At 40.9% G+C, this 24870-nt stretch overlaps 1 protein-coding gene across 3 annotated transcripts in view; it reads right to left on the minus strand.

The window, feature by feature from the left end:
• Positions 1-14613: 14613 nt before the first annotated feature.
• The window catches only part of LOC139546788 (contactin-associated protein-like 5), a 61921-nt gene continuing 51664 nt past the window's right edge, over positions 14614-24870 (minus strand). For all 3 annotated transcript variants that reach the window (XM_071355570.1, XM_071355571.1, XM_071355569.1), the window contains exons 19-24: positions 23178-23402; positions 22933-23066; positions 22198-22285; positions 20184-20387; positions 16641-16715; positions 14614-16015 (exon numbers count right to left, since the gene is read on the minus strand). In XM_071355570.1, coding sequence (XP_071211671.1) covers positions 15762-16015; positions 16641-16715; positions 20184-20387; positions 22198-22285; positions 22933-23066; positions 23178-23402 — 980 coding nt within the window. In that variant the 3' untranslated portion in view covers positions 14614-15761. The remainder of the gene's footprint in view (positions 16016-16640; positions 16716-20183; positions 20388-22197; positions 22286-22932; positions 23067-23177; positions 23403-24870) is intronic.

Here is a 24870-nt window from a genome sequence, read left to right on the forward strand (position 1 = left end):
CTGGCTGCTCATGGCGCTCTGACGGCTCTGGCTGCTCATGGCGCTCTGACGGCTCTGGCTGCTCATGGCGCTCTGACGGCTCTGGCTGCTCATGGCTCGCTGGCGGCTCTGGCAGATCCTGTCTGGTTGGCGGCTCTGGCAGATCCTGTCTGGTTGGCGGCTCTGGCAGATCCTGTCTGGTTGGCGGCTCTGGCAGATCCTGTCTGGTTGGCGGCTCTGGCAGATCCTGTCTGGTTGGCGGCTCTGGCAGATCCTGTCTGGTTGGCGGCTCTGGCAGATCCTGTCTGGTTGGCGGCTCTGGCAGATCCTGTCTGGCTGACGGCTCTAGCGGCTCCTGTCTGGCTGATGGCTCTAGCGGCTCCTGTCTGGCTGACGGCTCTGTAGGCTCATGGCAGACGGGCGGCTTTGCAGGCTCATGGCAGACGGGCGGCTTTGCAGGCTCCTGGCAGACGGATGGCTCAGACGGCGCTGGGGAGACGGATGGCTCAGATGGCGCTGGGGAGACGGATGGCTCAGATGGCGCTGGGGAGACGGATGGCTCAGATGGCGCTGGGGAGACGGATGGCTCAGATGGCGCTGGTGAGACGGATGGCTCTAGCCGGATACGGCGCACTGTAGACCTGGTGCGTGGTGCCGGAACTGGAGGCACCGTGCTAATGATAAGCACCTCCCTACTAGTGCGGGGAGCAGGGACAGGGCACACTGTATTCTCAAAGCCTACTCTACCCCTGATGCGTGGTACCGGCACTGGTGACGCCGGGCTGAGGACAAGCACATCAGGATTAGTAGGGGGAGAATATACAGTGTGTACAGGGCTCTGGAGACGCACTGGTAGCTTAGTGCGTGGGGCCGGAACTGGAGGCACCGGGCTAGATACACGCACTACAGGGAGAGTGCGTGGAGGAGGAACAGGGCTCAGGATACGCACTGGTAGCCTAGTGCGTAGTGTAGACACTGTAGGTACTAGGCTGGGGCGGGGAGGTGGTGCCGGAAATACCGGACCGTGGAGGCGTACTGGCACTCTTGAGCATTGAGCTTGCCCAACCTTACCTGGTTGAATACTCCCGGTTGCCCGACCAGTGCGGGGAGGTGGAATAACCCGCACCGGGCTATGTAGGCGAACCGGGGAAACCATGCGTAAGGCAGGTGCCATGTATGCCGGCCCGAGGAGACGCACTGGAGACCAGACGCGTTGAGCCGGCCTCATGACACCTGGCTCAATACCCAATCTAGCCCTACCAGTGCGGGGAGGTGGAATAACCCGCACTGGGCTATGCACTCGTACAGGAGACACCGTGCGCTCTACTGCGTAACACGGCGCCTGCCCGTACTCCCGCTCTCCACGGTAAGCCTGGGAAGTGGGCGCAGGTCTCCTACCTGCCCTTGGCCCACCACCTCCTAGCCCCCCCCCAAGAAATTTTTGGGAATTACTTACGGGCTTTTTCGGCTTCCGTGCCAGACGCGTTCCCTCATAGCTCCGGTTCCTCTCTCCGGTAGCCTCCGCTCTCCTCAGTGCCTCCAGCTGTTCCCATGGGAGGCGATCTCTACCAGCTAGGATCTCCTCCCATGTGTAGACACCTTTTCCATCCAATAACTCGTCCCATGTCCATTGCTCCTTTCTCTCCTGTCCCTTACTCCGTTTAGTTTCCCTTTGCCGCTTGGTCTTAGCGTGGTGGGTGATTCTGTAACGGCTGTCGCTCTCCTCATCCTCGGAAGAGGTGAGGAGAGAAGGATCCTCAGACCAAAACGCAGGCTTTGGGAAATAAGCCATCTTTATTATAAATACGACGATGGCAACACGAAACGAAACAAAACACTTTCAAACTACAAAATAACAAAACGACGTTGACGAAACCTGAACATAAACTTACATAACTACACGTAAACTCACGGACAGGAAACAGACGACATCGAAACGAAAACGAACAGCCAAACAGTCCCGTATGGTACATACATCGACACGACACAGGAGACAATCACCCACAAACAAACAGTGAGAATGCCCTACCTAAATATGACTCTTGATTAGAGAAAAACGCAAACCACCTGCCTCTAATCAAGAGCCATACCAGGCAAACCAAAACCAACATAGAAACGAATAACATAGACTGCCCACCCAAAACACATGCCCTGACCATAAACACATAAAAACAACATAAAACAGGTCAGGACTGTTACAAGAAGAATTGGAGAAACTCCACAAATACAGGTGTGCCAAGCGTCATACCCAAGAAGACTCGGGGCTGTAATCGTTGCCAAAGTGTCTCAATCCTTACAGTATGTAAATGTGATATTTCTTTTTTTTTTTTTTTTTTTGTGCACATTTTTCTAAAAATCTGTTTTTGCTTTGTAATTATGGAGTATTGCGTGTAGATTGATTGAGGCAAAAAACAATTTAATTACTTTTTGAATAATTGTTTTATTTCATCCATTTTCGAATTAAGCTGTAACGTAGCAAAATCTGAAAAAAGTCAAGGGCTCTGAATACTTTACTAAATGCACTGTACGTCTTACTCTAGTAAGATGCTGTTGGTGTCATTATACCAATTCAACCAACAGATGAACACTAATGCATTGGATTAACTTGACTTCCATGCATTTAACAAACATCCATGTTTTTGGCTGTAGAATTTTTATCCAGCTGTAGCGTTAATGCAGTCTCCCTATAAATTAGACTGACGCTTGTTTATTATAAAATGAGTGCTATATTCCCAAGGCCAGCAGGCCCAGACAGACCTCTGATTGGCTTTCTCAGAGGACTTCACACACACACACACACACACACACACACACACACACACACACACACACACACACACACACACACACACACACACACACACACACACACACACACACACACACACACACACACACACACACACACACACACACACACACACACACAGGAATCAATCAGAGGTAAATTGTGCAAACCTGATCCAACTATAGCTGTAATTACTACCATTATGGCAATGGAGTTGATGGAGTAAATGTGTTGATACACCGTGTGTGCTTTTGGGGGAGGAGGAAAGGGGGGGGGGGGGGGTGCATGCATGTAGAAATTACTTAACACCTGCAAAGATATTTAATGATATGTTTGTAACCCATGTACACCGCTAAATACAGTTGAAGTCAGAAGTTTACATACACTTAGGTTGGAGTCATTAAAACTCGTTTTTCAACCACTCCACAAATTTCTTGTTAACAAACTATAGTTTTAGCAAGTCGGTTAGGAAATCTACTTTGTGCAGGAAACAAGTAATTTTTTCAACAATTGTTTACAGACAGATAATTTCACTTATAAGTCACTGTATCACAATTCCAGTGGGTCTAAGTTTATAAACACTACGTTTAGAGTGCCTTTAAACAGCAAGGAAAAATCCAGAAAATGATGTCTTGGCTTTAGAAGCTTCTGATAGGCTAATTGACATAATTTGAGTCAAAATCAAAATCAGTGCCTCTTTGTTTGACATCATGGGATTTTTTTTTTAAATCAGCCAAGACCTCCAAATTGTAGACTTCCACAAGTCTGGTTCATCCTTGGGAGCAATTTCCAAAATCCTGAAGGTACCACGTTCATCTGTACAAACAATAGTACGCAAGTATAAACATCATGGGACCACGCAGCCATCATACCGCTCAGGAAGGAGATGCGTTCTGTCTCCTAGAGATGAATGTACTTTGGTGCAAATCAATCCCAGAACAACATAAAAGGACCTTGTGAAGATGCTGGAGGAAACAGGTACAAAAGTAACTATATCCACAGGAAAACAAGTCCTGTATCGACATAACCTGAAAGGCCGCTCAGCAAGGAAGAAGCCAGTGCCACAAAAAAAACATAAAAAAGCCAGACTACGGATTGCAACTGCACATGGGGACAAAGATTGTACTTTTTGGAGAAATGTCCTCTGGTCTGTTTGGCCATAACGACCATTGTTATGTTTGGAGGAAAAAGGGGGATGCTTGGAAGCCGAAGAACACCATCCCAACCGTGAAGCACAGGGGTGGCAGTATCATATTGTGGGGGTGCTTTGCTGCAGTAGGGACTGGTGCACTTCACAAAATAGAGGGCATCATGAGGGAGTGAAATTATGTGGATATATTGAAGCAACATCTCAAGACATCAGTCAGGAAGTTAAAGCTTGGTCGCAAATGGGTCTTCCAAATGGACAATGACCCCAAGCATACTTCCAAAGTGGTGGCAAAATGGCTTCAGGACAACACAGTCAAGGTATTGGAGTGGCCATCACAAAGCCCTGACCTCAATCCTATAGAAAATTTGTGGGCAGAACTGAAAAAGCGTGTGCGAGCAAGGAGGCCTACAAACCTGACTCAGTTACACCAGCTCTGTCAGGAGGAATGGGCCAAAATTCACCCAACTTATTGTGGGAAGCTTGTGGAAGGCTACCTGAAACATTTGACCCAAGTTAAGCAATTTAGAGGCAATGCTACCAAATACTAATTGAGTGTATGTAGACTTCTGACCCACTGGGAATGTGATGAAAGAATTGAAAGCTGAAATAAATAATTCTCTCTAATATTATTCTGACATTTCACATTGTTAAAATAAAGTGGTGATCCTAACTGACCTAAGACAAGGATTAAATGTCAGGAATTGTGAAAAACTGAGTTTAAATGTATTTGGCTAAGGTGTACTTAAACTTCTGACTTCAACTGTATATTATTGACGCAAATTGTAAATTATCTGCAGGTTATGGTCGTAGCTTAGAGTTATTATATGTTTTCAGTTACCAAATAGCTGAAGTAATTGTGCACAAAACAAAGCTCCTTTCTGTTTTGTACACAGTCATACGATACGTGGTATAGAAAAGTAGACTACAATTTGAAGACACAGTCCATCTAAATGCCTAGAACCCCAGGCCCTAGATAAACTGCAACTGTTTTTAGATTCAATAAGGGGACCTGCTTCCACAAAAGTTTCACAGGTGCATGTTTTTCAAAGATATTATGTCACATTAATTGTTCTTTTTTATTTTTAAGAAAAGCAGTACAGGGTTATTTCAGGATTTCATTATAAAATTTAAAACCATACAGCATTTCTGTCAGAGCTCAAAAGGTAGTTATGTTATAGTATTCTAACTTTTCCATTCTTTGTAATTTATTTAACCCCTAGAGTCAATAAAACCAAAAATGATATAAAACAAAAAATCCCCATCTAAATCCATCAAAATCCATTGATGCGTCGCAATCATCTGCGGTGAAAGGTAACAGAGCTAGAGCTGTTTGTCAGACCATGAGACATCCCGAAAATCATTCTTCTCACGGAAACGCCTGTAGCGTCCGAACGGTTTGACCTACAAAACTATTATAACCACTCTATGGAACGGGGAGACTCTCACAAACACGATGGTGTTCTCTGTATCACGGGACTCGTCTCAAGGTAACCGGTACCGTTTAAAAATAACTAATGGAAGGCAACACTTCAAAATCTTGTTTTTTGTTATTTATTTTTGGGCTGTTCTTTTTGCCATTGATAAATGTTTTATTCAATGCATTTCTATGGATTTTTAGTAGTAAAGGCTTTTTTTATACCTAAAGGGGTCCCAAAATTCAAAATTAAATAGCTAAATGAGCTGTAGTATGACCATTTTAAAACAATTCCGTATTTCAGTTTAGCACCCCCCCTAAAGAATTAACTACATTTTCAGTCCCTGAAATTCGATTACATCAACCTTATGTGAAATAGACTTACACTAAGAAACTTTAAACTGCCCTCACAGGGAGCTATTTGAACCATAGCTCATTAGTCGGGATGTTTTGGAAAAACTTTGCCTCTAAGTGTTCATAATGCAGTAAAATAACGAGATGAGCAGTGTCCCCCAAAGTTACAATGGATGGCCCTGAAGTCATTAAGTAATTGCTGAATCTAATAAATAAGCAAAGAAAGTGATTTTAATCACTCTATTTCATCCCTCTGGTTTCTTGGATACAAGTTTACTGTGTGTGTGTGTGTGTGTGTGTGTGTGTGTGTGTGTGTGTGTGTGTGTGTGTGTGTGTGTGTGTGTGTGTGTGTGTGTGTGTGTGTGTGTGTGTGTGTGTGTGTGTGTGTGCGTGTGCGTGCATGCATGCGAAACAAAGTTCAATATACATACAGTGCCTTCTGAGAATATTCGCACTCTCTGGCTTTGTCCACATTTTGTTGTGTTACAGCCTGAATATCAAATGTATCAACATGAGTGTTTTGTCACTAGCCTACACACAATAACCCATAATGCCAAAGTGGAATTTTGTTTTTCAAAATTTTTACAAATAAAAAATAAAAAATACAAAGTTGATATGTCTTCAGTCAATAATTATTCAACCCCATTGTTATGGCAAGCCTAAATAAGTTCAGTAAAAATATGCTTAACAAGTCACATAATAAATTGCATGGACTCACTCTGTGTGCAGTAATAGTGATTTAAGATGATTTTAAAAAGACCTACTGTAGCTCTGCTGGAGTCACTTTTATTGATAACTTTGACACCTTCTGGAAACAGAAGATACTCTACAGGAATGATCCATCCAAATCATCTTTGCTCCTGGACTGTTGAAACAATGACTGGTAAATGATCCAAGACCGGCTCAGTTAATCCCTACCATTGTGACAATGAGTCGTCATAATGCTGTATCAAATGTACATTATCTTAGGGGCATTGGCAAACACAATATAAGTAATTTAATTTACGTACCCCTAATTTCACCGAATACATCTGTTTATACTACAGCTATTGTAAGCAGTAATCATGAGCCTTTAAACCAGAGTTACACTGTTATCACCGAGGCAGTGTGCAATAGTAGGAAGACCACTTTATGCAGCTCACCCTGCACTATCAGCTCCAATGTAAATAACAGGAGTAACTCTACCTCTGATAAGCTTCCCAGTAAAGCATTAAAAACAATCAAGCAACCCAGAAAAGTGCTAAAAATAGCCCATATTAACGTATGTAGCCTAAGAAAGCCACATTTTTACTAATGCTGCAGATATTTGCTTTAAAGCAGTATCCAAATCCATAGGATGTAGTGATCACAATATAATAGCCATATCTATGAAAATGTCACGCCCTGACCTTAGAGAGACTTTTTTATTCTCTATTTGGTTAGGTCAGGGTGTGACTTGGGTGGGCAAATCTATGTGTTCTATTTCTTTGTTGGCCGGGTATGGTTCCCAATCAGAGGCAGCTGTCTATCGTTGTCTCTGATTGGGGATCATACTTAGGCAGCCTGTTTTCCACCTGAGTTTGTGGGATCTTGTTTTTGCATAGTTACTATGTAGCCTGCAGAATGTTACGTTTGTTTATAATTTGTTGTTTTTTGGTGTTCATCAATAAAGAAAGATGTACGCTTACAACGCTTCACCTTGGTCTCATTCATCTCACGACGGACGTAACAGAAAACCAAAGTTCCAAAGGCTGGGCCTAATATAGTCTATAAGAGGTCACACAAGAAGTTTTGTAGTGAGTCATATGTTGATGACGTAAAGAATATTTGCTGGTATGTAGTGTGTAATGAGGAGCAACCAGACGCTGCACATGACGCATTTATGAAACTACTTATTCCAGTTACTAATAAGCACGCACCCATTAAGAAAATTACTGTAAAAACTGTTAAATCCCCTTGGATTGATGAGGAATTAAAAAATTGTATGGTTGAGAGGGATGAGGCAAAAGGTATGGCAATTAAGTCTGGCAGCCCAACTGATTGGCAAACATACTGCAAATTAAGAAATCATGTGACTAAACTAAATAAAAATAAAAATAAACTCCACTAGGAAACAAAGATAAATTATTTATAGAATGATAGTAAAAAGCTTTGGGGCACCTTAAATGAAATTGTGGGGAAAAAAGCCAACTCGGCTCCTACATCACAAAGCCCACTGATATTGCAAACTACTTTAATGATTTTTTCATTGGTAAGATAAGCAAACGTAGGGATGACATGCCAGCAACAAATGCTGACACTACACATCCAAGTATATCGGACCAAATTACGAAAGACAAGAATAGTACTTTTGAATTCCATCAAGTCAGTGTGGAAGAGGTGAAAAAATATTGTTGTCTATCAACAATGACAAGCCACCAGGGTCTGACAATCTAGATGGAAAATTACTGAGGATAATAGCAGACGATATTGCCACTCCTATTTTCCACATCTTCAATTTAAGCCTACTAGAGAGCGTATGCTCTCAGGCCTGGAGGGAAGCTAAAGTCATTCCGCTACCCAAGAATAGTAAAGCCCCCTTTACTGGCTCAAATAGTCGACCAATCAGCCTGTTACCAACCCTTTGTAAACTTCTGGGAAAAAATTGTGTTTGACCAGATACAATGCTATTTTACAGTAAACAAATTGACAAGAGACTTTCAGCATGCTTATAGGGAAGGACACTCAACAAGCACAGCACTTATACAAATTACTGATGTTTGGCTGAGAGAAATTGATGATAAAATGATTGTGGGGGCTGTCGTGTTAGACTTCAGTGCAGCTTTTGACATTATTGATCATAGTCTGCTGCTGGAAAAACGTATGTGTTATGGCTTTACACCCCCTGCTATAATGTGGATAAAGAGTTACTTTTCTAACAGAACACAGAGGGTGTTCTTTAATGGAAGCCTATCAAATATAATCCAGTTAGAATCAGGAATTCCCCAGGGTAGCTGTTTAGGCCCGTTGCTTTTTTCATTTTTTACTAAAGACATGCCACTGACTTTGAGTAAAGCCAGAGTTTCTATGTATGCGGATGACTCAACACTATACACGTCAGCTACAACACTCAACAAAGAGCAGCAGTTCGTTTCAGAGTGGGTGGCAAGGAATAAGTTAGCCCTAAATATTTCTAAAACTAAAAGCACTGTATTTGGAACAAAACACTCACTAAACCATAAATCTTAATAAATAATGTGGAAATTGAGCAAGTTGAGATGACTAATCTTCTTGGAGTAACACTAAGCTGTAAACTGTCATGGTCAAAACATTTTGATGCAGTAGTAGCTAAGATGGGGAGAAGTCTGTCTATAATAGAGCGATGCTCTGCCTTCTTAACAACACTATCAACAAGGCAGGTCCTACAGGCCCTAGTTTTGTCGCACCTTGTTCAGTCGTGTGGTCAGGTGCCACAAAGAAATGACTTTTTTGTTGCAATTGGCTCAGAACAGGGCAGCACGGCTGGCCCTTGGATGTACACAGAGAGCTAATATTAATAATATGCATGTCAATCTCTCCTGGCTGAAAGTGGAGGAGAGATTGACTTCATCACTACTTTTATTTATAAGAGGTATTGACATGTTGAATGCTGTCTGTCTAAACTACTGGCACACAGCTAGGACACCCACGCATACCCCACAAGACATGCCACAAGAGGTCTCTTCACAGTCCCCAAGTCCAGACTATGGGAGGCACACATGACTACATGGAGCCATGACTACATGGAACTCTATTCCACATCAAGTAACTGACGCAAGCAGTACAATTAGATTTAAAAAACAGATAGAAAACACCTTATGGACTGTGAAGCAACACAAACATTGGCACAGACACATGCATACACCCCCCCCCCCCCAATACCACACACACATACACACAATAACATACGCGCTATTCATACACATGGATTTAGTAATATAGATATGTGGTAGTGGTGGAGTAGGGGCCTGAGGGCACACAGTGTGTTGTGAAATCTGTGAATGTACTGTAATGTTTTAAAATGGTATAAATTGCCTTAATTTTGCTGGACCCCAGGAATAGTAGCTGCTGCTATGGCAGCAGCTAATGGGGATCCATAATAAATACAAATACAAACCACTCAGGGATTTCACCATGAGAGGCCAATGGTGACTTTAAAACAGTTACAGTGTTTAATGGATGTGATAGGAGAACACTGAAATTGGATCAACAACATTTTAGTTACTCCACACTACTAGCCTAATTGACAGAGTGAAAAAAGGAAACCTATAAAGAGAAAAAATATTAATTTTGCAACAAGGCACTGAATTAATGCTGCAAAAAAATGTGGCACAGCAATTCATTATTTCTCCTGAATACAAAGTGTTATGTTTGGGGCAAATCCAATACAACACATTACTGAATACCACTCTCTATAATTTTCAAGCATAGTGGTGGCTGCATCATGTTATGAGTATGCTTGTAATTGTTAAGGACTGGGGAGTTTTTCAGGATAGAAAATACATGGAATTGAGCTAAGCACAGGCAAAATCCTAGAGGAAAACCTGGTTCAGTCTGCTTTCCACCAGACACTGGGAGATGAATTCACCTTTCAGCGGGACAATAAACACAAGGCCAAATCTACACCAGAGATGTTTACCAAGAAGACATTGTGGCTGTGTTACAGTTTTGACTGAAATCTATTTGAAAATCTATGGCAAGACCTGCAAATGCTAGTCTAGCAATGATCAACAACCAATTTGACATTGCTTATAGAATTTTGAAAAGAATAATGGGGAAATGTTGCACAATCCAGTTGTGGAAAGCTCTCAGAGACTTACCCAGAAATACTCACAACTGTAATCTCTGCCAATGGTGCTTCTAGAAAGTATTGACTCAGGTGTCACGTTCTGACCTTAGTTCCTTTGTTTTGTCTTTTGTTTTAGTATGGTCAGGGCGTGAGTTGGGTGGGTTGTCTATGTTAGTTTTTCTATGATTTTCTATTTCTGTGTTTGGCCTGATATGGTTCTCAATCAGAGACAGCTGTCAATCGTTGTCCCTGATTGAGAACCATATTTAGGTAGCCTGTTTTCTGTTGGGTTTTTTGTGGGTGGTTATTTTCAGTCTTTGTGTGTCTGCACCAGATAGAACTGTTTCGGTTTTCACTTTGTTGTTTTGTTATTCAGTGTTCAGTTTTTGATTATTATTAAATAAGATGAACACTTACCACGCTGCACCTTGGTCCTCTCTTTCTCCCGACGACAACCGTTACATCAGGGGTGTAAATACTTATGTAAATTAGATATTTCTGTATTTCATTTTCAATAAATTTGCTGCAATTTATTGTGTGTAGATGGGTGATTTAAAACCTAAATGTAATGCATTCTTGAATTCAATCTATAACACAACAAAATATGGAGGAATTCAAGGGGTATAAATATTTTCTGAAGGCATCGTATACAGTATGTATACATACTGCGTACAGAAACAGTTGGTGACCGAAAAAAACCAGATATAGAAATAGGCATGTCGGTCCTTATTTTCAGGGTGTGTCAACTGAAAGCGTCTAGTGTACTTCTAAAATGATTGTCTTAGTGTGATTTATGGCCTACACCATATAACAAATATTTTCAATGCAATCCATAACATATTGTTATTAAGACAGTCATGTTATGTGTTTTATGGCCTACACAAGATAACAAATCTTACCATTGCAATCAAAATCATATTGTTATTAAGACAGACAAACAAAGATTGTCTTCATACAGAAATGTCAAATCAAATCAAATTGTATTTGTCACATGCGCCGAATACAACCTTACAGTGAAATGCTTACTTACAAGCCCTTAACCAACAATGCAGTTCAAGAAATATAGTTAAGAAAATGTTTACTAAATAAACTAAAGTAGAAAATAAAATGAAAAGTAACACAATAAAATAACAGTAACGAGACCATACACAGGGGGTGCCGGTACCGAGTCAATATGCGGGGGTACCTCCTCACTATATGATGTAGTTGAAGACGCTGAGCCACACACGTGGACATGAAAGCCAGTGTGGTCAATCTCACCAGGTTGTTCAGATTGTTGTTGTACCACTCCGCAAAGAGTTTTAGGAGTTCCGAATTTGAAGCGCCATACTGTATCCCACTTCTGAGAATAAGAGCAGTTTCACAGCCTGGTGGAAAACTCTCTCTGAATACTTCCCAGGTGCAAATATGCAGAAGAGATAGAAGATATTCACCAGAAGACCGGTGATGGACAGTGACCCATTCAACACGATATTGATGTGGGGCTCCATCTAAAAAAAAAATTATGTTGCTTTCGCTCTGTCTTTTTGTGTTTCTCTTACTCTCTACAAAGATTCCAACTTTATGACTGAAACTGATGGAATGGAGTCTTTAGACTAACTTACAGTACTTACATGTACATACTAATTTACCACGACAAACTCTAATAGTTTATGTAAATCCTGACATCAAATTAAATCAATGAGACATGCTGTTACGCTTCAACTAAACTTAATGTTTACTACAATAAACAAACATCAGAAGTGCTTTATGTAAAATAAACATACCTTATTTGTGTCTAGGCAGTTCTAATGCTAATACAAACAATTGTCTGTGACTTTCTCCCATCACCACAAATAATTACAAAGAAAGTTAATTAATGTAACATTTTGTGCCAGTTTCCCAGACACTGATAGTGTACCGGTAGTCCTAGATAATCTCCATTGAACATGCTTTTTAGTGTAGTAGTAGGCAAACTGTGTACGGGAGTCCCTTAGAGTAATGGAAATAACATTCTTAAACCAGAACACAAAACAGTTACCCATTACGCTTGAAAATTCCCTAATTACATTGCTTGAAAGCTCCCTCAAATAGAGACAGCGATGGGGCTGTAGTGGAGTGGTCGAGCACTTCCAGTTCCTCGTTGTCCACATCACTAAGGAATTAATATGGTCCACATACAGTGCCTTGCAAAAGTATTCCCCCCTTGGCATTTTTCCTATTTTGTTGCATTACAACCTGTAATTTAAATAGATTTTTATCTGGATTTCATGTAGTGGACATACACAAAATAGTCAAAATTGGTGAAGTGAAATGAAAAAAAATCATTTAAAAAAAGGAAAAGTGGTGCGTGCATATGTATCCCCGGCTTTGCTATGAAGTCCCTAAATAAGATCTGGTGCAACCAACGACCTTCAGAAGTCACATAATTAGTTAAATAAAGTCCACCTGTGTGCAATCTAACTGTCACATGATCTAACACATGATCTCAGTATATACAGTTGAAGTCGGAGGTTTACATACATCTTAGCAAAATACATTTAAACTCAGTTTTTCACAATTCCTGACATTTAATCCTTGTAAAAATTCCCTGTTTAAGGTCAGTTAGGATCACCACTTTATTTTAAGAATGTGAAATGTCAGAATAATAGTAGAGAGAATTATTTATTTCAGCTTTTATTTATTTCATCACATTCCCAGTGGGTCAGAAGTTTACATACACTCAATTAGTATTTGGTAGCATTGCCTCTAAATTGTTTAACTTGGGTCAAACGCTTCGTGTAGCCTTCCACAAGCTTACCACAATAAGCTGGGTGAATTTTGGCCCATTCCTCCTGACAGAGTTGGTGTAACTGAGTCAGATTTGTAGGCCTCCTTGCTCGCACACGCATTTTCAGTTCTGCCCACAAATTTTCTATAGGATTGAGGTCAGGGCTTTGTGATGGCCACTCCAATACCTTGACTGTGTTGTCCTGAAGCCATTTTGCCACCACTTTGGAAGTATGCTTGGGGTCATTGTCCATTTGGAAGACCCATTTGCGACCAAGCTTTAACTTCCGGACTGATGTCTTGAGCTGTTGCTTCAATATATCCACATAATTTTCCTGCTTCATGATGCCATCTGTTTTGTGAAGTGCACCAGTCCCTCCTGCAGCAAAGCACCCCCAGAACATAATGCTGCCACCCCTTGTGCTTCACGGTTGGGATGGTGTTCTTTGGCTTGCAAGCCTCCCCCTTTTTTCTCCAAAACATAACGATGGTCATTATGGCCAAACAGTTCTATTTTTGTTTTCATCAGACCAGAGGACATTTCTCCAAAAAGTACGATCTCTGTCCCATGTGCAGTTGCAAACTGTAGTCTGGCTTTTTTATGGCTGTTTTGGAGCAGTGGCTTCTTCCTTGCTGAGTGGCCTTTCAGGTTATGTCAATATAGGACTCGCTCAGTAAAATGATCATCAACAGCCCAACTTCACGGCTTCCTCCGAAGTCGGTCCCTCTCCTTGTTCGGGCGACATTCGGCGGTCGACGTCACCGGTCTTCTAGCCATTGCCGATCCACCTTTCATTTTCCATTTGTTTTGTCTTGTCTTCCCACACACCTGGTTTCAATTCCATAAATTACATGTTGTGTATTTAACCCTCTGTTCCCCACATGTCCTTGTCCGGTATTGTAAGTGCTTTTGCATGTTATGTCTGGGGTTTTCGTCCCATTGTATATATTGTTTTTGTTCACTGTGATTTTTATCATTAAACTGCGCCGTTGTAACAGTCTTTGCTCTCCTGCGCCTGACTTCTCTACCACCAGTACGCAAGCCTTACACCAACCTTTGTCTTGATACATTTTGATTTGATTGAACTTATTTTACATATACACTGTCAGAGATATATTTTTTAAGCGGCTCATGCCCTAGTTGTTTTATTTCAAACGGACTGATATCAACCCTCCATTGAGCATGTAAAGTGGGGAGTGTTTGTATCTATTTGCCTGGAAGATCACAAGAGGTTAGATGAGGATATGGGGAATATTACACAATCCTATAATCATGCATTTCATATTGATATTTCAATCAACATATTTTAATGTAGGTTACTACATTTCTGAAGATTGGATTGACTTGCAAATCCACAGGGATGTAAGAAGGGAATAAGCTACATTACAATATATCATTAAGAATGTCTTCCGTTTATTAATAAATATACATCTATACAATATACCTGTACAACTGCAACTATACAAATCATAAAGAAGGAAAGGTAAATAAATGACAAATGTTGTCATAAAACAATGAGTAAAATCTCATTGTTAGTGGTTAGTAAAGTTTTTCTATAGAGACATCTGATCATTTCTTGTCTTGAGACACAACTTCGTGACTTGAATCTTTGCACAACCATGCATTGATTTGAATTGCAAATTTTTAGGTAAATTCCAGTCACAGGCATGTCTCTAACGATCTGGGCCAGTACAACTTTTGAAGTGGAACATAAACTGTACGTATCAATCCATCTGATAGCAAAATACTCCCCTTTGAGCATAATGCATCATTTAAACATAAATTACAGCATTGTATAATTACAACAAAATACACCTTCCATTTGTTATAGGTTCGAACAGAGGATGATTTTACAGTACATGTGGGTCATGTTCAGATGTGTGATTGATTCCCTTATACAAAATTCAAAACACAAGTTAACACTAATGAGTTGAAACCAAGTTGTAAAGGGTTGTTAAAAAATAGGTTAAAACAATATGAAGAGGCACTCTTACAGAAGGCAGTATAGGCCCCTTGCCACACTGGAAAGTTCACAGTTGGCGTCACTTACAGACCTACAGTACGTTCGTATCTTTCACATGTAATTTAGGACGTTCCACAGAACTCCGTGGGAAATCTTGAAGAATATTGGGGGTTACAAGAATAATGATGTCTTCGGAAATTTGTACACATTCAGTAGGTGTGGCAGGTGACATTCACTTAAGTTTCCCTTCCTTTTTTAAAATCTCAGTCCTTACTTCTGCTGGTTGAGAAATGGTTCACAATCACACCTGCATATTCACTCCATATTGTTTAACAGTTCCACCGACCACATAATACACTTACAGCCCTAAAAATCGGCTAAACTCGCTGTCCACTACCTACATGTTTTGTAACAATCAGACATTGGCCCTGGCAGAATCCCTGTGCAAGGGTACTGGGCTCTGGGTTCTTTTGTTTGTCCGGAATGTTGTCCATGATTCTGCAGCAACATCTCCACTTCTAAATCCACTAACAGAGAAGAGGCCTTCTCTGATGACCAAGGGACTGGGACACTGGTGTTCAGATGTAGTACTCCCTGTTGTCCCTGAGGGTGGAGCTGTGGTGGAGGTGGAGCTCTGTTCGGTAGGCTGATTCGGCCCGGTAGACCGGTTCGGTCTGGTAGGCTGCTTCTCTCCGGTAGGCTGTTTCCAGGTTGTGTCGGTGCTCCTTCTGCTTGATGCTGGCATCTCTCTGGGCTTGCCGGTGTTGGTACAGGAAACGGGTCATCACCGCCACCACACACAGAGTGATGAAGACCACCGCTGAGACCACTCCTGTGGGGGAGAAATAACAGTCATCTTTAGTGGATCACAGAGGAAGTTCTTTCCTCTATTAGGATATATGTTTTTCTATGTCTATATTATATCTATTAAGTCATTTCTCTCTCTCTGCATTGTTGGGAAGGACCCGTAAGCATTTCACTGTTGTTCTACACCTTTTGATTACGAAGCATGTGACAAATAACATTTGATTTGATTGCAATTTGGCTGTTTAGGCTCAGCAAAATGACCTTCCATATCTTTTAACTTCAGTGGCACAGATAATTGTTTGAACAAAAATGTCTCTCACTAGGAATTTACTCAGGAATATATATATATATATATATATATTTAGATCAGTCAATCCATTAACTCCTTGGCATACAATCATATCTGACTGAAAGTCAATTTACAAGACCTTTTACTTTACAGTTCAAATAACATCGCTTCTGGGTAATTACTTTGGAAGTCTCTCCAGTGCTGGAAATGCCTTAAACTGTGGCATGTTATCCTATCTTGACAGACACACATTATTCAGAGAAAACGTCTGATGAGAGAGGCAGAGATCGCTGGGGCTCATTTCACATCACACTGACTTTGGCAATTGAGCACTTTAACAACTCTGAATTGGAAAACTCACCTCCAATTACCACCAAGTTGTTTTTTGAAGCCTTCCTTAATGGCCCCTTGCCTCTGCTGACGGTCTCTGAATGATCTACCGGAGGAGGGAAGAGAGAGCAGTGAGGAATGGATTAGATCATTGATCTGTCATTTATTTGAGAACTGGGTGACCGAAGGATATAGATGAAAAACAAACATAAAAGAATAAGCAACATTCACTTGGGTACCATCATTGTGACAATGTAAGAATCTGACAGACTGAAAACTCTATCCCGGCTTTGGGGTTGACAAGATTGAAATGTTAAAGTAAATGTGTCCGGTGAAAATCACACTTTTGAAGGCTGATACACAAATAATGTTGACTCCTCCTATACTCACACTTGTGGCCAAAGCATAAATAAGACCAAAAATTATTGAAAAAAATCCCACCTCAAACTTATCTTAACAGACTGTTTAAAGAATGCTTGCTATTTCCACATTTATCATGACAAAACGCTGGCTCAGTAGCTGAGCTGCCCAATCAGCTTTTTAATATTATAAATGACCGGTATACGCCTGCACCCGACACTAACCTGTTAATGTAGAAAATGCGCTGTAAGCTACAGTCAGAGACTGCGTAAAGATTTTTTGACAGGGTGTGCACGTTTTTTTGGGGCCTGATTTAGATATGTTTCTCCTTTTAATTTCCAACATTTTGGTAAGATATTTGTTAGTCAACTTGTTTATAAGCTCCCGAGCGGCACATCAGTCTAAGGCACTGCATCTCAGTGCAAGAGGCATCACTACAGTCCCTGGTTCGAATCCAGGCTGTATCACATCCGGACGTGATTGGGCGGCGCACAATTGGCCCAGCGTCGTCCGGGTTTGGCCGGGGTAGCCCTTCATTGTAAATAAGAATTTGTTCTTAACTGACTTGCCTAGTTAAATAAAAAATATATAATAATAATAATATACATGCAGCTTTATATGTTGCCCTTGAAGAAAAATTAACCCTTGCTCACGAGAATAATGTAATAAATCGATAGAATGAACACTTCTATCTAGCTGACATCAGTACTGTTTTCTCTGTCATCTCAGCTTCTTTGGTGGAGATGTTTAGGCACCGGGAGATTCAACGGGAACAATTTGCTGTGCAAAATGTCCGAATGACATCGGTTTAACCGGTTGTAAGGAACTAGAAAGTAATACTATCAGCTTTTATGATACTGATAAAGACAATACCTCTACAGATTGTACCTAATTGCACATTCACATTCTCTGAAAATGCTGAAAGAAAGAAATCATATTTTATTGTCAAAATATTAAGGCTATGTGAGAGGTTACAGACCTACAGTCAGTGTCCAGATTTCCGTTTCCATTTCACCCATCTGAACAGTAGGCTACAGTAGGCCTATTTGAGGTCCCTGTCTTGTGACTGTCAAATTTGTATAGGGCCTCACAATCATCACACAATAACACATCATCCTTCTTTACCACTTCACCAACTCTTTCCCAAACATGAGTTTTCAGGCCCTCCCTTCTCTTTATTTCCAACTCTCCATTTCACAGCTTTTTGCTTCCGTGGATCAAAGCTAACTTTTTCTGCCTGTTCCCAAAAGTATTTGGCGATTGGCGTATAGGCTATTTGGCGCACATACAGTTAGGCTCTGAAGCTTAGGCTTACGCACTAATGCCAGATAGCCTAAAATAATGAAAGAAAACCTCAATGTAGCCTATGGATATAAATTGCACAATAATTATACATTTATGGATTTTTGAAGGTATTGCTTTCTCCTCATTCAGCCCGACCGCACCCCACCAGCTTTTCATCCACACAATAATTAACTTCTTTGATATAGGGGGCAGCATTTTCACTTTTGGATGAATTGCGTGCCCATAGTGAACTGCCTCCTACTCTGTCCCAGATGCTAATATATGCATAGTATTATTACTATTTGATAGAAAACACTCTGAAGTTTCTAAAACTGTTTGAATGATGTCTGTGAGTATAACAGAACTCATATGGCAGGCAAAAACAGGAGAAAAAATCCAAACAGGAAGTGAGAATTCTGAGATTGGTCGATGTTAAAGTCATCGCCTATTCAATTCCCTGTAATATATGGATCTGTTTGCACTTCTTACGCCTTCCACTAGATGTCAACAGTCAGTAGAACGTGGAATGAAGCTTATGCTGTGTTGTGGGACCGGGTGGGAGGTGTTTGAGTCAGTGGTCTGGCAGAGTGCCAGTTCTTGGTCACTCACTTTCCTCATGATATCGTCATGCGTTCCATTACTTATAGAGACTGAAAAGAATGCTCCGGTTGGAACGTTATTGGATATATATGATAACAACATCCTGAAGATTGATTCTCTACTAAGTTTGACCAGTTTTTTCGACTTGTAATATAACTTTTTGAGGTTTTCGTCCAGCGTTTGCCTGCACCTGCGCGAGCGTTTGGACATGTGTACTACACATGCTAGCAAAATTAGCTAATTGGACATAAGTAATGGACATTATCGAACAAAACAACGATTTATTGTGGAACGAGGAGTCTTGGCACTGCATTCTGATGAAGATAATCAAAGGTAAGGGAATATTTATGATGTAATTTCGTATTTCTGTTGACTCCAACATGGCGGAGAAATTTTGTTAAATCTGAGCGCCGTCTCAGATTATTGCATGGTGTGCTTTTTACGTAAAGTTTTTTTTAAATCTGACACAGCAGTTGCATTAAGAACAAGTGTATCTTTAATTATATGTAAAACATGTATCTTTCATCAAAGTTTATGATGAGTATTTCTGTTATTTGACGTGGCTCTCTGTGATTACTCCAGATATTTTGGAGGCATTTCTGAACAAGGCGCCAATGTAAACCGAGATTTGTGGATATAAATATGCACATTATCAAACAAAACATAAATGTATTGTGTAACATGATGTCATATGAGTGTCATCTGATGAAGATGTTCAAAGGTTAGTGATGAATTTTATCTCTATTTCTGCTTTTTGTTACTACTATATTTTGCTGGGAAAATGGCTGTGTTTTTCTGTGGCTATGTACTGAGCTAACATAATTGTTTGGTGTGCTTTCCCCATAAATCCTTTTTGAAATCAGACATGTTGGCTGGATTCACAACATGTGTAGCTTTAATTTGGTGTCTTTCATGTGTGATTTCATGAAAGATAGATTTTTATAGTAATATATTTGAATTTGGCGCGCTACATTTTTCTGGATTTTGGCCAAGTGGGACGTTAGCGTCACACATACCCTAGAGAAGTTAATGACCCTAAACCCGCCTGCCCCGCGGATATAATCAAGGGGAATGCGGGTTACTAGTGAATCCGCGCATCACTAACACCTACACCATTCTGTTATTGGGGTACGCCCACACCATTCAAACACAGAAAAGCAGCTTTTTAACATACTGTACTTAATTACAATTTTTGTGAAGAAAAAATACAGCTACTTTAAACGATATTTTCCATAGTTAAAACTCTACAAGTTAAATACAGCTAATCTTTGTACCCCACGTCTTCCAAAATGGCAGAAATACATTACATTTTGAATACATCACACAATACCTGATTGAGAGTGCAATATTGTCAAGTCAGCCAAAGTCCCACAGTTAGACTCCACCAAGTGACCTCGGACAGTGACCAATGAGCTGCCACGATTTAGTAGCACTGCCTTCAGTGGAGCCATGTGATTAAACTGGACTGATGACAGACAGCCAATGAAGCCCTTAGATCCTGCCCGCATCACTTCCTCATCCACAGCATCCACTCCTGTAAACAATAAGTAAGGTACTCATTCGTCGATTCATCTGGATGTTCATAAAACATTCAAACATCAACGACTACCACAATTACAACAGCATCCAACTTTGAATAATAGTAATATAATATATGCCATTTAACAGACACTTCTATCAAAAGTGACTTACAGTCATGCATGCATACATTTGACTAATGGGCATATTATATAGTATCCCTTATAGCAATCTCTCTTTGTCAATGTGAGATATGACCCATTGAGCAGGCTCTCTTGAGACTATGAAAATTGTCCCTGCTTGTCGTGTTCAACGGGAGAGTCTGTAATTGCATAGGAAATGTATGCAAATGCAATTAGAGCTCCACCATACGTTTATTTAAAGATTCCTCGTCATTTGCAGGAAAGTAATCAATAACGACTGCCACATATGCAGCTAGCATCATGGCTGCTTAAAGCACTTGAATATCACTCATCAGCGATAGGAGAGCTGAGATGCAATTTACGTTTTTGATTTGTGTTGAGGACAAGAGTAGATGGGAATTTAAGATACAACAGAGATGGGAGTGTGCCCGTCATTCCTTTAAAGATGTACCATTGTCTTCTTCCTATACAGTACTTTCTATAGTTAAATAATGGAGCTAATCAGACTGGGTGAATATTCAACAGCATCTTCCCTTGAAAATAATATTCTAATGTATATTTACCAGCTTACTTCCCATAGGGGACAAATTTATTGTAGAGGAAGTAGTTGGACCAAAAGAGTTGTACAATGATCATCGCCACCATGGTCTATCATTGATCTTTGTTTGTGGCACTGCAGCATTCATTTTGACTTAATAGATCCCTGGGAGACATAACCCAGCCAAGAAGGTAAATGTCTTTCCTTTGGTCCTTTAGAGAACAAGTGGATGCTGTTGTGCTGTGTTGAAGTCATATGAATACAATGTGGCTGAGAGTGAGAAACAGCATACCTTAGAGCGAATGTTATGCCCTATATAGTAAAAGCCCTGATTTGGCATACATAAAGGAGATTTGATTTTGTCTGTTTAACTCTACTCTCATGATTTTTCTTGAGTTTGATGAAAAAGTTGGAAATACAGCAATTACCATTAGAATGATTAAGGCTTACAGGCCTATATTTAATAGTTTTTTGTTCAATGGCTCTAAATATCTTATACATTGCCAATGACCAATGTCCAAAAAAGAATGTTGCTCTCAAAATCTCTATATAAAATGTATTCATCCGTGGGGATCTGTGGTACCTTAATGATAAGATGAATACATTTGTTTTGAAATGCAAATTGTGTTGTCAATTAGCATAGATTTGCTAGTTCCCCAAGCTATTGAGAATCTTTGTTAGACAAATTAGGCTTGATTTACATAAGAGCTCCATTTAGCTTCTGACTAATGCTCAAAGTGATAAGCTTGAGTGCAATACTCCCAAGATTTGCAGTGCGTGCAACATGTGAGACTGATTATTAGACAGATACAATGTCTTGGTGGAGTGGTGATGGGAGTGGCTCACACCCCTCCCCATCTGTTTGTCAGTTCTACAGCAGATGCAAGAAGTGATTAGGATATTTGACCAAATCTCATTTGTAGAATGCCTATATCACATGTGATATCACTGACACGTCTCTTCTATCTCTTCCAGCTTACAAGCTTTGCTGTTATTGCAGACTGATTCTTCTAATCCCTGCAATCATGTCCTAGGCTGTTAATTTCTTCCATGTAGAACAAAAAAAACATTGACAGTAGCCCCCAGTCATTTCGTCATTTCAAACTACATTAACCAACAGGTCCTTGTTTCTATGGTGGGCTCACCTGTGACTTTCCCCAAAGTCAGCGATTTGATGGAGATTAACTCTGCGTCTGATGACAGGCTGTACTTTAGGTTCATGTCCTTGTCCATCTAGTAGAGTGGGAGAGGGAAAAATGACAAGGAGGTGTGAAGAACACATTCAACCATATACAGTATACTTGGTTAATCCAACACATTGGTTAGTGTTAGCTACCGTAAAAACATTTTTCCCAACAAGGTATTTGCTCATGGTGACCAAGTACAGTGCAGTTCCTCTCTCTGCTCACATGTCATCTTTTTATATAGCCCCAACTGTTTGAATACAACTTGTACATATCCTCTATACTCCCCTGCTCCTCACTCTCTTCACTCCCCTGCTCCTCACTCTCTTCACTCTCCTGCTCCTCACTCTCTTCACTCCCCTGCTTCTCACTCTCTTCACTCCCCTGCTTCTCACTCTCTTCACTCCCCTGCTCCTCACTTACTTCACTCACCTGCTCCTCACTCTCTTCACTCCCCTGCTCCTCACTCTCTTCACTCTCCTGCTCCTCACTCTCTTCACTCCCCTGCTTCTCATTCTCTTCACTCTCCTGCTCCTCACACTCTTCACTCTCTTGCTCATCACTCTCTTCACTCCCCTGCTCCTCACTCTCTTCACTCGCCTGCTCCTCACTCTCTTCACTCTCCTGCATCTACATTTCCCTTTGACTCATGCAAATGTTAACATCCCATATGTTTATACATCCCCCTTCTTTCACCTGTAGGTAGACATCTTTCCCCTGGCGGTGGATTCTGATACGATGGAGGCGTCTATCTGCCAGGCTGCTAGGGCTGGGGCTGAACACATCTGGCTTTCTGTCCACATGGAGACGGTACCAGATCTGGAGACTCCCTGTTGATCACAACACAAACTGGGTTAAACTGTCAATTCAGTGGTATGAATCCTACCTTGATAATCCTACCTTATTTATTGTAGTGAAAAAATGAGTAGAGGGGTCCATACCGTTGCGTGCCAGGATGACTGCTATGTACTGCTGGCTGAAGGTGCTGACAGTGAGCAGCATGGCAGGGCTTTGTGTGGTCATGAAGCTGAAAGCCATGTTCTCTCTGGCCCTGCCGCTCTCTCTGTAGTCACTGGAGGCCTTGGAGCTCCTGTTCTGCATCACAGAGAAAGGCTCCTGGAAGGTGTAGGTCACTGACGATTCTCTGTCAAATGAAACAGACACCTCTGCACGGACACAGAGAGAGAAGATGGGTTAGGTACTGCATTATATCATGGTGATAGTCCAGCACAATGTGGTCACCTTTAACTTGAGGACAGCCTCAGCCCCAGGGCCAGCAGCATTTATAATATCTGCAGTTCGGTTAATATGAAATAAGTCCCCCCCCACACTCCATGGAAGTGGGAATGAATCAAAATGGGACTACTGTAATTCAGACCAGTGGAATATTTCAGGCGGGTCTGCTCCCTGATAATGGAGGCCTAGATTAGTGTGAATGTGAGAGCCGGATCCTCTCAGACAGACCAGAGACAGCAGAGCAGTCATCTCATCCTCTCCCTCTTTGATCTCTTTTCCAATCTGCACTCTGAATGCCACTGATCTCAGCACCTCTACTCCAAAACTTCAAGAGTAAAAATGAACGTCATCAGGACTGAAGCAGCCTAAGATCTTTGCTGCAGTTGAATATTTCACTAGAAAACACAAAATATTCAATGTTTTCACCTCTGTCTAATCAAAAACGCATCTTTTGACCAATGGGTAAAATAATACAGTATGTTTAATTGTATAGATACTCCTACGGAAACCAATGGTCCAAACCTCATGTTTCTATCATAACCCGTTAAAACTTTTTGGGAGTTTTTACCGTTGTAGGACGGCCAAGATTAGAATGACTAAATCAATGGAGCCCAGAGAAAACAATGTGGTAAAACATCTGGAAAATACCATTGCGTCAGCTAGACTGGATGCTGTGAGAGAATTAAGGCAAACTTACAGGCTCACCATTGAACTCGTCATCTTTCTTCTCGAATCCGGAGGACATAAAACAATATAGAGGTAAGACAGATATCGAATTTGAGACATGACATTTCCTATTTTAGTGTACACTTTTCATATTAATGCGAAATTCCTGTATTTAAAAAAAATATTTCCCAGAAAAACAAGCATATCTCTGTGAAATGTCAACGAAGCACTGAGTGAACCGCAAGATTTTTTATTTTGAAAGCATTTAACATTTAATTCAGCTCCTGTCATGTTAATGTTGCTTTTTGTGACCCGCGGAAACAACTTTGCAGAAGACCACCACAACATGTAAAATCTTCAAAAGTCGCTGGGAGAAGCGGCACTACTCTGTCAACATAGCTCGGTGCTTATTATTGGAAGTATTAGCTTACGATTCATAACATGAAGAATCATATTTGTCTTGGTAAAATGTATTTTATAACTTAAGGTGGACACCCTACTCTGAGCGATGTTAGATTTCTGTTAATGTAACACAATATTTTGCAACAGAGGGCTGTTGTGACATTTTACAGCTCTATGCTAATCAACATCCCCTGATTGCAGCCGATTGCACTTCACTATGGAACTTTTACACCCACATGTTAAAAATGATACTTTACAAACAGTGCATGTTTTGTGTGTATACTTGAAGTTACATGCTGCATGGTAGAATCATAGATTCGGTGTCAAAAC

The sequence above is a fragment of the Salvelinus alpinus genome, chromosome 20 (assembly GCF_045679555.1).
Source record: "Salvelinus alpinus chromosome 20, SLU_Salpinus.1, whole genome shotgun sequence".
Lineage (NCBI taxonomy): Eukaryota > Metazoa > Chordata > Actinopteri > Salmoniformes > Salmonidae > Salvelinus > Salvelinus alpinus.